At 40.1% G+C, this 15,527-nt stretch overlaps 1 protein-coding gene across 1 annotated transcript in view; it reads left to right on the top strand.

Moving 5' to 3' along the window:
• Positions 1-15,527, top strand: part of ANOS1 (anosmin 1) — an 86,540-nt gene that overhangs the window by 44,113 nt on the left and 26,900 nt on the right. The window contains exons 3-5 of the mRNA XM_083734374.1: positions 3,458-3,520; positions 7,603-7,825; positions 13,704-13,888. Coding sequence (XP_083590500.1) covers positions 3,458-3,520; positions 7,603-7,825; positions 13,704-13,888 — 471 coding nt within the window. The remainder of the gene's footprint in view (positions 1-3,457; positions 3,521-7,602; positions 7,826-13,703; positions 13,889-15,527) is intronic.

The raw sequence follows: 15,527 nt of genomic DNA, 5'->3' as shown, positions 1-15,527 counted from the left end.
TGAGTTTGCAGTAGAGGGTAAGAAGAGGAATAATCTGATGGCAGTTCAATTCTAATAACTAAAATATAAGTTGGTTGCAGTTTTACAAGCTAAGCAACCACTTTTACAAAAAACAGAGATTTGATGTTCTGACCATCTAATGCTATAACTAGATGGGGTTTTCAAGAAGGCAGAATGAAGTTATCTGAAGCCACCTTGTAACAGCTAGAAATGGAAAACTTGCCAAGTCACTATCCTTCCATAGTTTTAAAGGACCATTTTCATTTCCAAAAAAAAAGCTAAATAAATTTGTTTTCTGTGCGCTTTTTGTACAATGCCAATAATGTTCCCTGAGGACTTAATTAAATGTAGTAAAGTAATTGTAACTTTAAATAACTGAATTATGTGGTAACTGAAGCCTTTTGGAAGTTGGTGGAGGGGGGGAGAGATTATTGTGGTATCTTCTTATGTTTGTTTTGCAGATCACGAAAAATAACCTCAAATGTTTTAAATATATACTTAATAAAAATACTGACTAAAACAGATCTAGGACATAAGCTCTCTCTTGCACAGATCATGTGGAAAGGCATTCTAAGGTTTGTGGTATCACACTGCTGGCTATGTCTTTTGGTTTTGCCTGTTAGCAGAGTAAAGAAAGAGATTTCGGAGAAATCTGAATAAAGAAAATAGATTTCAGAGAGGAATGAAACTGAGATAACTGAACAAGAACCTGGTATAGCTTAGCTATAGCTTAGCTAACCTGTGTGGTGATTGGATTAAGTGTGAAGAGACTTGGGTTCAAATTCCCACTCAGCCATTATTTTATTTTATTTTATTTTATTTTATTTTATTTTATTTTATTTTATTTTATTTTATTTTATTTTATTTTATTTTATTTATTTCTAACTAAATTTATATAGCTGCCCCCCCCTAAGACATTATATGATTGGCCCAAGAAACAATCTCCCTGGATGATCTTGGTGCAGTCACACTATCTCCTCCTAAGCTGCATCACAAGATTGCTGTGAGAATAAACTGGGAGATGAGCACTATGAATTCTTCCTTGAAGACCTTAGAGACAGGGCCAGCCTGCCCATGAGGCAAGATGAGGTGATTGTTTCAGGCAGCAGGTTCCACAGGGGCAGGAGACCCTGATGTAGATTATTTATTTCCTCCTCTTCCTGATGTAGAACTTCCCTCTCAGTTTCTTCCCTGGTTGGGAGCAGGCTCCATTTTGCAATTCACCTGAGGTGCCAACATATCTTCAGCCGGCCTTACTTTGAGGAAATATGACATGCAAATAAATTATGTGCAAGCAAAAAGAGCCATGGAATTTGTATAAAGTGTATTATTTATAGGAAGTTGTAGCCCCTCCGCCTGTGAAAAATGGCATTTTAAATTATTGTTCCTTAATCAATGCTTGCTTTTTGCTTTGATATGCACCGGGGCATGCCTTCTATGGATATCAACAACTTGACAGGCAATAAAAACAGTAGATAGTGGATTATAGCAAATGCAATAAAAGGTTTCTTTCCAACTAGCTTACCATCAAGACTCTCACTCTGCGTCCTTTTTGTGTTTATGTTAATACTTGCGTTTATATATATATATATATATATATATATATATATATATATATATAAAATCTAACCCATGAATAAAAACAATGTAAATCTAATCATATGTCTCACCCTTCAAATTTAATGACCATTGCAAATCCAAGGCCTGGATTTCTTTCAAAAGTGGCATTTCAGTCATCAAATGGTTTCAAGCAGCATTGCCTGTTTTCCCAGTATACATGACAGTGTTGCCAAGTAAACCTTTGCTGGAACTAATTGACTTAAGACTCTAGGCTTTGATTATAAAATTTCCCCTTCCCACCAAAGGGTGGTGCTCACTAACCAAAAGTCGCTTAAACACAGTCACATAAGATTTGCACCCACTAACTGTTATTTCACTTAATTGACTCCCCCCCTTCCCCAATTACAGCTGTTAGAGTTTGCTATTTCCTTAAAAACATATTCAAAATGGATGCTTGAAAAATCTGGAAAACAGTCTCACAGATCTCCTACTTTGAGCTTTATCAGAGGCTTCATAATCACCACATGGTTTTTACAGAGAAAAGTGTTAAGGTGATGTGGTTATAATCAGGAAGGATTTTCTTTTCCTTCCAGAAAGGGTTCACAATCATTTGTTAATGTTATTAAGGAACAATTGGAGTTGCAGAGGAACTCATAATGGGAAAGTATCTCCAAAAGTTTGTATCATGTACTCGTGACTACTACAAGTGTTTTGTATTAGAAGGTGCAAAATATCTAGATGGGAAAACTAATGGCCCTCTATATGTTTTTGGATACAAATCTACAACCATTGGCAATGCTGGCCAGTGCTAATGGAGTTGGAGTCCAACAAGATCTGGAGGGCCACAATTTCTTCACTGCTGATCAAGAAAACTCTGTTCTGATCCTGGAAACAATGATAAATTTAAGTTGAACCACAGGTAACTTGGGCTTTTGTTGCAAGAGTAGGTGAAAGAAAAAGCTGTCTCTGACCTAAGGGTCAAAAGCTGCTGGGGGCTTGCACTTCCTTTTTCATCCTCAGCTGCTAGGTAGCCTGAAAAATTAGAGAAGGAACCTTTGACAGATCAGAAAGGTGAGCAGGAACAGTTCAGAGTAGGAATATCAGAAAAGCCCTGCTGGATCAGACCAAAGACCTATCTAGTTCTGTATCCTTTTCTTGCAGCAACCAACCCAATGCCTATGTCATGCCTTTTAGTATTGTGTGACTGGAAAAATTGCTTCCATCTCTTCTCCCATTTCAGTTCAGGACAAATGGGCTCTATTGCAAACTGGTAGCCTTGGGTGAAATAAATGGGTTTTTACACATGGAACACTTGTTTCCTGTATAAATGGAATATGTGACTGAGGCGGAACTTTTATAGAAGAAAGTACAATTTGATATCATGGGTAGGCAAAGTACTATCATACTATTTCATCTGTTAATACTCTGTATAAATGATTTTCTCTATCTTCCTCTGATGTCTCTAAGCTCTGTAGAATAATCAAGTGCAATGGAGCTATAATTGGAACCCTTGTTAAGCAAGCATGTTAATGGAACGTGGGCATAAGAAACAGATGCTACTATAGAGGAAGAGTATTGGAAATGTTAATCTAATAATGGTTCAGAATAACTTCGGTTATGTGACAGATGTAACGTGAAGTATTCTGAATGTGCTGCTAGTTCCCTTTAATATGAAAAGAATGTTGACAGCACATTCACAGTGCTGAGCTCCTTTTAGATTACATCTATCTTTAGTCTTTGCTCGGTAGCTATGGAACATGCCTTGTCTTCCTGATAAACTCTGTTCAAAATTTCTTTTATTAATGCTTCCAATAAACAGGCTTGTCCTGTAGGCTGAACAAGTTGAGACATATATATATTCCTGACAGTTTATTTATTAATTTTCCCTTCTTTTTAGTGTCTGGAGCCCTGCAAAGAATCCTGGGACTTGAAGAAAAACCATTGCCAAAGTTTCTGTGAGGTATGCCATTTCTAAAGACCTCTTTTAAAAATTCTGTCCTGTATATTTCATTCACACTATTAAATGAGTTTGTTTGATGACAGCGAACTAACAAATGGGATATGTTCTCTATTTCCAGTAGCTGAACAGGACTACAACTGATCGATGGCCATTTTGAAATGGTCTTCAGAGTCTTTGAAATAATTACTGTCGTATCATTCTATGTTTCCTATCAAGTTGTTATGTGTCAATTAACTTTTCTTTCTTGGGCTGCTGTCTTATATGTACAATTGCTGTATACATGAGTTATCAGTGTCCTTTTTCCTTTCGTTGCTGCAACAGCAAGATGTCTTCCACATTTGTTTGTTTATTTAAATGCTTAAAGTAACCTACTAACTTTTGATTGACCAATTCAAATGTGCACACAGTCATGTGATACAGTCATCCATACAGCACATGGGAAATTGTTTGAAAGCAACTGTACCTCAAATTCACTTGCAGGTGTTGAAGTCCTACGTTATGGTTATGTTGGAAGTTGGCTTACTGATATGGAAGCTGTCCACATGCAAGAGGACTTCAGCATGAGTGTACTTTCAAACAAATGGCTTTTCATGTGCTTTTTGAGGTTGCCTAGGCCTGTGAGGAGGGTTGTGCAGTGTCAGAAGCAGCTAGACTCCAGGAATTGGCTACAATGCACATCTTTCTGCTACTCCTTAGCACAGTTTCATTCAGTGGTAAATGCAAAATACATGTCAGTTATTGATGATACACATATGTAAGTTGTCATCCTTCTTAGCAAAAGTGGTGATTATGTGGGCACAGATCTTTTCCTAAGAGAAATCTCTGAGACATGAACAACTGTGTTTGGCCTGTATTAGAGCTATAGTACTATGTGAAAAAACCACCCCAAAATAGGTATTATGGATATGGCCTTCTTATCACGTGAGCACAGTACTTGTTCATGGGAAACAAGCTGTAATGTCATAAGCTCACCAGCTCTATATTCCTCTTAAACTGGTTGCACAAGTCCACTCCCATAACATTGTTTACCTTGAGGCATTATGCCAGGTTCCACTGTGGAACCTAATTATAGTCAACATTGTTCAACAGTACTGTAGTTAAATATGATTTCAGCATGTCTCTGTTGAACTATATTACATTATTGGGCTGAACACAGCATGAATTTGTAATGGCTTAGTTGCTGTTGTTTTTGCTTTTGTCCCTTGGGTTTAAGGAAATGGCACTGAGCTTTATTTTATACATTTGTGCTCCACTTTTTCCATAGTTCAAGGTGGTTAACAAAGCACTACAAAAATGCATATAAAAATAGGGGAATGATAATATTAAAACTCTTAAAGTAATATATAAAACCAGATCCATAAGACCAACTAAAATTCCAACAAAGTTTGCAAGCTTGATGTTTACAACTTCATCAAGTTTTAGGTTTATTTGGCATACACTGTAAATTGTTTTTAAATTATGGCAACTCATTTTTAACAGGGCCTAATGCACAGCTTTTAGTAGCAACAACCAAGCTACATTGACTCAGTTTCATTTAAACTAAGTGGGATCTTGTGTTCTTTAACTCCCTTTTTATCAGTGTAAACAATAACAGATAGGTTTTTAAAAAAGAATTCTTCCTAGCTGCTTCTTGTGTCTTAGCTTCTGCATGAAAATTATGTAGCCGAAGTGCATAGCAATAGAGGCATCTGCCACATGTGTCTTGATTATCATAATTCAGTAGAAGGGAATTAAAAAGCACTTTGCTTGTGTCTTAGCTTGGGTAAAAAGTGAATGAGGTGCATAACTGTACATTGGCAGGGATAGTGCAGAAGATTCTTTGAGACTGGTGGTTTATATTGTAAACTACATTGGTTAGATTCAATCCCAGACATCCAGTTGGCTATCACATATCGTATGTAGATCACCCTGCTGGACATATCTAATGTTTATGTAAAATGTGGATCCTATTTCTGTCCACTGCATGATAAGGAACATCATGCTATATTTCTGGTAAAATCTGAAGCAGGAATGTAGTAGACTTTGGAACTATAAGACAGAAATAAGTTACACTAGGTTTTTAATTTAAGGGCAGATGTTTGCATTTATTTTTAAGTACACTTGCACTTACAGGATAAGAGGAATCTTAAATTTTTTCTTTATTGATTCAGATGTCTGGATGTGTACCAGTAAGGGAGGTTTGTTGTGTGGAAAGTGGGCTTCAGATTTTGTAACTTGGAAATTACTTATATGTCTTTAAAAAACAAAATAAAGTATCAACACACCCCTTCTGGAATCCTATCAGAAGAATAATGATGAGCTTGACAAGGATGAGCTATAATATGAAGTTGTTATGTTTGTGAGATGTTTATTGAGTAAAAGGAGTTGGCTGACTGGGAGAATAAACACTTCCCATTTGTAGTTAGGATCTGCTAATATCCCTGTTTAATTAGTGATTTTGAGTTTGAAACTAAGCTTGAAACTTAAAAGGCTGGAAGTAAAAAGTTGAATATTTAACAGTTCACTGAAAAAATAAGTTGTGAACTAGGGTGAAGAACAGAAGCTTCAAAGGCATATTATGCCTCAAGGGACTAGAAAAGATTTTTAATTAAGTAGCTGAAAATTTGTGATGTTTTATATAGGCACATACCCAGACATGTACACCTGCCCATTTCTGATCACAGACATAAATCACAAAAGCAGGTGCATTTTGTTTCTATTAACCTCTGCCCTTGTCAGCTACAATCACAAATCACAATCTCCTTACCCAGCATTATATTTGAAAGCAACCATTTAGCTATGATCATGGTTCCAAAAGAGAGAATAAGTTAAGCAAGCTTAGAGTTCTTCCCCAGGCTCTGTTTTCCATGGATGATCATTCTAGACTTTCTAGCTCTGCCAGGCACTGTAGCCCATGGCTGCCATAGAAAGGCAACCAGACTGCAATCTCTGATGATATATGGTGAAATAGTGATTCAATAAATGTAGCTCTTTATCTCTCCATACAATCAGAATGGAGGCATTCTGAGCTCTACTGTAAGAACAAATGCTGTACATTTATTGTTGATGAGTGATATTTCACTAAAGCACAAAATGTGTTGTATAAAGTGGGTATGAGTGTGAATGTAAGAAATGATGGGATAGAATGTGCAAAACAGCAAACACTGAACTAAGACCACATTATGGACAAAGCATCTGTATCACAAACTTGATTGCTGCTTTTTCACAGGGAAGAGCTGCAGTGGATGAGGGTTGGAACATAGAAAGGATTTTTCATCCTTTTCTTACTCATTTCTGGTCCTCCCCCTCTTTGGAGTTTCAAAGACATGTTTGTGACAGGAGCCACAGTGAGTGGGTAGCAGGAAGTGGTTTAGGGGGCAGAGCAGATCAAGGATTAAGCACTTTCTGTTCCTTCTGCTATTTTTCTGCTCCTGAAGCTCCCTTTTCATAGGAAAAACAGTTGGATTTTTGCTTCTTGTATATGAATGCGACACAAAGCTTTGGCCTAAGAAGAATGAAATAAATTTGCATATACTCATTTGCAAATACACTAGTTTGCAATGTAGCCATCAGTTCTGCAGTGATTTGTGGCTATGGAAAGCTTTATATGGAAGACCTGGCAGAGGCAAATGATTTAATTTAGTAAGGGATGATGATACAGCTTCAGAGACATCACTATTCTGTATTTTGCCGCTGTTGTTCAGAAGCTATAAATCTATATGAATTCTCAAGGCTAGACCTGTAATTGGTAGCAGTTGGTTGCGGGTGGGGTGGGCCAGTGGTGCTCACCTGACCTCCCATGCCACTGCTTAGCAGAAGATGTAGGGAGAGGCAGCAAGGATGTTGATGTGGTATATTTGCGCTGGTGGTGGTGCCATATTAGCTCCACTGTTGTATTTGCCCCATGCCAACCTTGTTGCTGCCACTCCCCCTATGCCTTCTGTCAAGCAGCAGAAATGCAAGCAAAAGCAGGTCAGGAGACCTCTGCTGGACAGCTACTGCCTGTAATCTGAATGATCATTTCAGCAACACCTTGGAAATATTTCAGCAATATTTGATATTCCTGCTGAAGGCTTTGTACAATTTTCTTGTTTTCCCTTTAGCCTCTTTTCCCAAAGAAGAACTACGAATGCTTAACTAGCTGTGAATTCCTCAAATACATCTTGTCGGTGAAGCAAGGAGACTGCCCAGCACCTGAGAAGGCCAGCGGCTTTGCGGCTGCCTGTGTGGAAAGCTGTGAGGCTGACAGCGAATGCTCTGGTGTGAAAAAATGCTGTTCCAATGGATGTGGACATACATGCCAAGTACCAAAAAACTTATACAAAGGTAGAGATTGTTTGTAGGCATTTATTTTGGAGCCCATGGCAAATAAAAGTAGTCTATTGCATATTGTAGCAGGAGTGCAAAGTGTGTTGGAGAATGGGAAAAGGGTTGGGGGAAATGAAATAGAGGTTTATAATTCTTCCAGCCCCATAGGTCTGCCTACAGAATACAATTTAGTACGTGGGTTTTCATACTCCCTGTCCCATCTAAGCACTTCCAGGGCATCAATCCCCCCCCTTTCTCTGTTGCTAGATGCATGATTAGTCATTGTGTGCAAACTCGGAGGGTTAAATCAGGGACTGACACAAAAGTCCAAAGGAGGTTTTAAAAAAGAAGTTGAAGAGTGAACATTAGTTTGTGTTAACAAGGGTTAGTTAACATTGGTGGGGTCGTTATGACAATCTATTAAAGCTAGCAAGGCTAGTTCATGCATGTGGTGGTAGGAGCTGGAGAAAGAGAGTGTGAAAGCAGCTATTCTAGATCATTTGACAGTAGTTAAGGGGTGGATGTGGTTACTTCTGCACCTCCCCAAAAAACAACTGAAGAGTTTTAAAAGTGCTTAGTGGAATAGAAGTGTGATGGCTTCCAATGTTCAGTTGAGCCTTGTTCATGTTTTGTCAAAAGGTTTCTTCAGGCTAATGCTGGAATTACTTTATACCAGGGGTTTTCAACGTTTTGAGTCCACGACTTCCCTGACCAACTACATTCTTTCTGTGGCACCCCTGTGGGGATCAGGAGCCCAATTATGTCACCTCTCCCCTGCAGACCTGGCAGCCTCTCACCCTTTTTCGAACACCTGCCCTTGTGGAGTGTTCCCTCAGAATCCTCTCTGCTCCCCTTGTGAGTCCTCCAGGCAGCTGCTGCCCCTGGTCTCTGAGCTTCCCCCACCCCAAAAGAGGTGCCTCCCAGAGGCACCATTTGCCTGTGGAGCTTATAGCCAGGGCTTCTGCAATAAACAGCTGTGCAAGCCTTTGGGAGGCCGAGATGCAAAAGGGCATCACAGAAGGGAGGGAAAGAAAGAGGGACACAAGCTAGTTTTGCCCACAGCATCCCTGACCATCATTCAAGGCACCCTAGGGTGCCATGGCACACTGGTTGAAAACCACTGCTTTATACCTTCTAACATTTTTGGTGAAAACAGCTGTGTTTTCTTCCTCATAAATACCTTCAAAGTCAGATTTTACATGACTGCACTTCTTGCTTTTAAGTTTATTGCATCAGAAGATTATAGTTCCCATGATTTCTTACAGGAAGTTGTAGCAGACAAACTTTCTTAAGAACAATGTCATGCTCTGAAAAATTGTACTGTAGAAGAAATTTGTATTGTTATAAAAAAAATACAATACAGGAATGATATATCGCTATTACTTTAATTAGGTTAAGATAAAAAATAGAAACCCCCCCCAAGGAAAATACGTTTTAAAATTTCAGTTGATTAAAGCTGAATGAATTAATTTGGATTTAAAAGCAGAAAGATATTTTAAATGAATAATTCACTTATTTCACTAGATTTAATGGACATGGGATTAGACCCTCTGTAATAATGAAAAATGATTAACCCTGGTTGACTTTCTTCTCCATTCCCACTTTAGTGACTCTTAGATATATCCTCACAGGAAAGGGATGGCAGGACAGACAGTATTGGTAACACCCACTTATTGGGTGTTGCATGTTTGAATGCACTCCTACATTTATTTTAAAAATCCTGACTCTAATCGGAGTTGTTGCTTGTAGGTGATTACATGATTAGCTCTTCTGCAAGAAACTGGAACAGGTTGGAAGTGTGCTGGAATTTTTTTAGGGTGGGGAGAGGGGGAGAGGTAAGCCGTGCTTGAGAAAAACAATTCATACACTACAACAAATGCCCTTAATTTAGTGAGTATTGACATACATGGGGAAATGCTGATGTTATCTGTCTTGTGCTCCAAGCTCCAAGAGCTATCCCCCATGGTAATAAAGACACAGTGGAGACAGAATTTACTTTTAATGGTAATGGGCAAATATTGGCCACAACTTTATTAAATACACAAGTGTGACTGCTATTGGCTTAGGCATTGGTATCAAAACTATAACTGGCTCCTGCCCCACCTTGCAGGAAGCCTGGAAGGGTAAACTACTAGCAAGGGGAGCTCCATCAATGTATATTGACTGGTGCTCACCTCTGGGGTTCCCAGGGGTCCTGGCATGGCCCTAGCCCCTCTCTGGGCTTCAGACGAGATCCAGACCCCCGGATTCCGTTAATGGAATACCTTATTAATTGGAGGGGCAGGTGAAGGCTGCACCTCCCCTCCTCATATTCCCCTAAACCAATGCCTAACCTCCAAACTTTAAAAAGTTGTGACGATTGCTAAGAGGTAGGCAAAAACCAAGTGGCCACAGCCAATCTGCCACATTGGAAAAAATTCTTACCCGGCTCCTGTTCCAAAACAGGTGACCAACCAAAGTCCAAAGCAAGGCCAAACATGACCTAATTAATGGGTGGGCAGGTGGGTGTTCGGCACTGCAAAGCAAGAGGGAGTCCCCACGTCACACTGCCAAATAAATACCCTCAAACTTGCCAACGCTGCCGATTGGCTAAAGGTCAGTGGCATAAGTGTGGCATCACTGGCTGGAGCAGGGCAAGCCCCGCCCACAAGCCAATTGGGGAAGAGTTTCAGGGCCGAGCACAACATGGACCCTCTGTTAGGAGGATCCAACTTGCCAGCCATAGCTGGTAAAGATATTCCTAGCCGCTGAGGCCACCCGGGCCTCTAGTGACAGAGATTGAGGAGCACCCCACCAAAATATGAACCTGTCCTTCAGGGGATTATGACCTCTTCCAAAGCAGGCACCCGGGCCTCTAGTGACAGAGATTGAGGAGCACCCCACCAAAATATGAACCTGTCCTTCAGGGGATTATGACCTCTTCCAAAGCAGGCATTTGACCATTTATCCAGGCTTGAGAGCCGCCCATTCACAGGACCATCTTTGGGGAGTTATAGTAATGAATGTTGGCAATCACATTTTGATGATCAATTTGGTTATCTCAATGTTGCCACACACTGGGTGTGAAGGCTAACTTTCACCATACTTCAGATATTCACTGTAATTTACAAAGGCATTACAATTCTTGATAATATGTGCTGTGGCTAAAAGGAGATTTATTTATTTGTCATTGGAGAACCTGACTTAACTGCTCTTAGTGCATCAAATCTACATTTGTTCTTATAATTTACTGAGGAGCACTGGTGTGTTGAACTTGATTTGTGTTCCATGTGCTGCTACTCAAGATGCCACACAGGTTTGTAGAATCTAAATTTAGAATCTAAGCTAGTAAGCCTTTGATGTTCTTTTGAATACTGCCTACTGTGGAAGTTCAGCCCAACCTGTCACCATTTAATGCTAAGTCTACATGGTGGACAACAGCATTTCCACAACGGCAGCTCTGCATGTAAAAAAATAAAATAAATAATGGCAGGGGAGAGAGAAGAAATAAAACTTGTCTGGTATTAACCCAGTAAAAGGCCAAGAGGTACACATTTTTTCCAAAAGCCAAGAAATCTGGAGTTCAGAGGACTAATTTGTGCTTCAATGATGGATACAAATCTTTTTATCTAATAAAAAGCACATTTCTAAATGACTGCAAATGTACAGCTGGACTTGAAATTGATTATTCTGGTTGTATTGGAATATTCCAAAATGCACTTGTGCTATGTTCTGCTTGCACTCACGAGAACCATCTGAACACAATTACAGCCACCAGGGGGGCTAAGTTAGTTCCAATCAAATGAATCCAACGAACCCTAATGTAAAACAGATGGAAGGTTTCTCAGCATGCAGATTGGAGGGTTATTATACATAATAATTAAGCATGGATTTTCAAATGCATAAAGCTGAAATATCATTCTTAGCAATATTAGTTACAGTGTACGAAGACTGGTGGCTATCTAGTGATATCCAGAAATAAATGTATGAGCTTTTGATGATATGCTTTATTCCTGGCAATTTTAGGTCTCTCTCTCTCTCTCTCTCTCTCTCTCTCTCTCTCTCTCTCTCTCTCTCATTTGTGTAATACATTGGAACACTTGGAGAAAGGGTCTGTTTTTCGATCTCTAGGAAAGGTGGTTTGTTTATTCATAGAAGTGTAGAAGTTGAAACAATAAACCTCAGATTTTGCCAAAGTCATAAACTAAGCTGGGAATTTATGTAAATCTCAAACAGTCCTCTAAATCTGCAGTCACTTCAAAAAATGGAATTGGAGGGGAGAGAGAAATTCCAGCTTGACCTCTCTGGAAGCAGAACTGCCTATTATGATAAATGTGGAGCAGCTGCTAAAACCAGTACAGTGCTACCTCAGGTTAAGAACTTAATTCATTCTGGAGGTCCGTTCTTAACCTGAAACGTATTAATCTGAAGCACCACTTTAGCTAATGGGGCCTCCTGCTGGAGCACGATTTCTGTTCTCATCCTGAAGCAAAGTTCTTAACCGAGGTACTATTTCTGGGGTAGTGGAGTCTGTAACCTGAAGCGTCTGTAACATGAAGCGTCCATAACCCGAGGTACCACTGTAACTGTTAAGGTATTCTCAATTTTTTTGCAAGATGTAAGTACACTTACCTGTGAACTTGCAGCACAGTGTTGTGCCCTTCCTCACAAGTGGCAGCCAATCATGTGGAAAGTGGGCAGGGAACCATATTATGTGTGGGATAAGGGTGTGCAAAGGATGATGATGAGAATTTTACGACATAGAGCAGTCAGTGAAAACAGTAATATTGTTTCAATTACAGTTTTCACTGATTGGGCTTCTATGTTTGCTGTACTGAAAGCACAGCCCATTATAGAACTCCATACTCTGAAGTCAAGGCTGAGCCTTTAGTTTTCTCTAAAGATGATGTGTCATTTAACAATATTACATAGAAATTTGTTAAGACTTGTGGGGCTCTTAATATGTGAGTTCTGCCACCGCCACGCCCCCCCCATTTAACCTGTATATACAGATGTTGGCTTTATTCCTCTCCAATGCCTTGAAAACCCTTCTATAGGTACCACATTCTGAAGATAATTCCCAATGTGAAACAGTATGTAATAGCTAGCAGCTGCTTTCCTAGTATGGTGATGTTTTTTGCAACCACCGTAGTCACAGAAATGGCTGCTTGCTGCTATAAATGGCAGCATCTGCAAAGCGCTTGGTTCAGTCTTGACTTTCTTTACAGAAAGGATCACCTGGAGGAATTAAATAGCTGGTTTCATTTTGTAAATTCACCAGTACTACTAATCAAACAAATGTAATGGGATAGGGGTCATCAATGGGAACATTTTGATTTTTCAACAAGTTCTGGGGGTGCCACCCCTGTTTGGTCACTACTTTCCCCTCCCCTGGCTCAGCCCCACCACCCCAAGACACAGGAAGAGAAACTGTGTGTGCACAGTTTACTGCTTCCCAAGCCATCTGGGTAAAAGTCGGATTCAGTAGAATTAATCTGAGCCTTGAAATCACAGAGTGCTACAAGAGGAAGTGGGAAAGAGCATTTCTCTTAAAGCTTCCTCCTTAAGCTCTACATACTTCGGGGGGGGGGGGAGCAAGCGGGGACAGGTAACCACCTTGGCCACCTCATGACCGTGTGAAGTAGCTCAGAGGCTTTGTGGGCACTAATGGAAGCTCTTGAAGATGTCATTGCAACCACAGGCACTGTTTGCAACTCTTGGGATGGCTTGTGGTTGAATAGTGTGACTCATCAATATGCTTCTGTTCTGATTCAGTCACTGGAGAAGAACAGTAAGATAAAGTGCATGATAATGAAGATAGATCTCTTTGGGCTATAAATTTAATGGTAGTAAATATATAGTTGATCCACAAATTTACTTACACAAAGCTTCTTTACATGCATCACTTATGTTTCAGGTGTCCCTTTGAAACCCAGAAAAGAATTAAAATTCAGTGAACTTCAATCTGGACAGCTGGAAGTGAAGTGGTCTTCAAAATTCAATATCTCTATTGAGCCTGTGCTTTATGTGGTGCAAAGGAGATGGAACTATGGGATTCATCCTAGCGAGGATGATGCTACCAGTTGGCAAACTGTAGCTCAGGTTAGTCCTTTCTACATAAATCTGCATTATTTTCAGGCCATTCATCCTGTGTATCAGACATTGAAATATTTTTGGCTGGTCTTGGTGGCCAGCTATGAATTTGTTGTCCTAGAGACTCACTTCCTCCAAAGTGCAGCCTTTAATCTAGACTTTTGCTGCACCAAGAAGTGAAGCGAGGTCCATAAAAATTGCTGCTCCTCTTTCCAGGGTTAAGTGTAGATGACTGATTCTGCCAATTTAAAAAGAAACCCCTGGTCCCCTTAAGCTCAGAACAAGACAGGAGTCAGTGGGTTGCCTTGACTTTGTACTTTCTGGGGACTCAAAAGACTCACCAGGTGCAGGGGCAAGCCATGGAACTCCTGACTTCAGCTCCAAGGTGGGGAAACATTGGCTTGCTCTGTGCCTGTTTGGTGTCAAATATCAGACACAGAGGGAAGCCTGCAGCTGGAGACAGGAGCTGGAGGCTTGATATGTCTGACAACCACAGAGCCAATAAAAATTCCAGACTTCTGCTGAGCTTTTGGGCTTTGAGGGGTGGAGGTCATCTCCAGTTCTGTTTCACGGCTCCAGGGTTGGGAGAGAGCTTCTCTTACTTGCCAAAAACAAGTATAGCAAAAACCTTGATCCCTGGTATTCATTCACAGATGCATTGTTCAATGTTGTGTTGCTTGGGCTTACATACAGAGGCATGTCTTTGTTAATCTGTTGCATCAAATACTGGGATAGGTTCCATTTTACAGTTGATGGACTGAAGGTAGCATAGAGAAAAAACTTTTTTCATCTACTATACAGGGAAACTCTAAAAGAAGCTAAGTTAAATTCCCATCTATGGCAAATAAATGTTCTTGGTGTTGCATCGGGTTGCCATCTGTCCAGAATTTCCCGGACACAGCTGGTATTTAGCCCTTATAAACAGCGTCCGGGCAGAAATCGCTTACATGTCGGGGAAAATCTGGCCATATGGCAGCCCATGTTGGTAGCATAGATTTTGGCGACTTTCATTACAAATAGCTCAAAAACTCAATTTTTTTAAAAAAAGATTTCACAAAAAAAGCTCAACTGATTTTTTGTCTGGATTTTCACTTTTTGAAATATGGCAACTAGTGTTGCATTACCTAAGGAACACATTCCATGAAGGAGTGAAATACAGCTAGACATACAAACTGGTGTGGCGTGAAATTACTAATGAAGATCCAACCTACATCTGTGGTTCACAAGTTCATATGGTTGAGATAGCTCAGTGGTAGTTCACTTGCTCTACATGCAGACTGTCCCAGATTCAGTCTGTAGAAACTTTAGTTAAATTAAGGCCCTGATTCAACTAAATCATTGCACTAATGGGAGCCAGAGCAGCAAGTCCTTCTAGCACAATAGGGCTCCCTCCCTCTTTCCTGCTATGCCTCCCCAAATTGGCACTGCAAGGTCAGGAGAACCTTCACAACAGCACATGTGTGGGGGGTGGGGTGGAGGAGAATGGAAATTGGTCCATGTGGCAAGCATGTGCCGACGGTGATCTCCTTAGTGCTACTTTGAATTCCACCCTTTATCAGGTAGCACAGGAAAGACTCAATAAACAAAGAGTTGCTTGACATAAGGCCATTTTCTGTGCACCTAAGGATATGAAGAAGGGGAAAACCAT

The sequence above is a fragment of the Podarcis gaigeae genome (genome assembly GCF_964106915.1).
Source record: "Podarcis gaigeae genome assembly, chromosome: 4".
NCBI classification, from domain to species: domain Eukaryota; kingdom Metazoa; phylum Chordata; class Lepidosauria; order Squamata; family Lacertidae; genus Podarcis; species Podarcis gaigeae.
The sequence above is the reverse complement of the archived record's forward strand: the minus strand, read 5'-3'. Positions and strand labels throughout refer to the sequence as shown.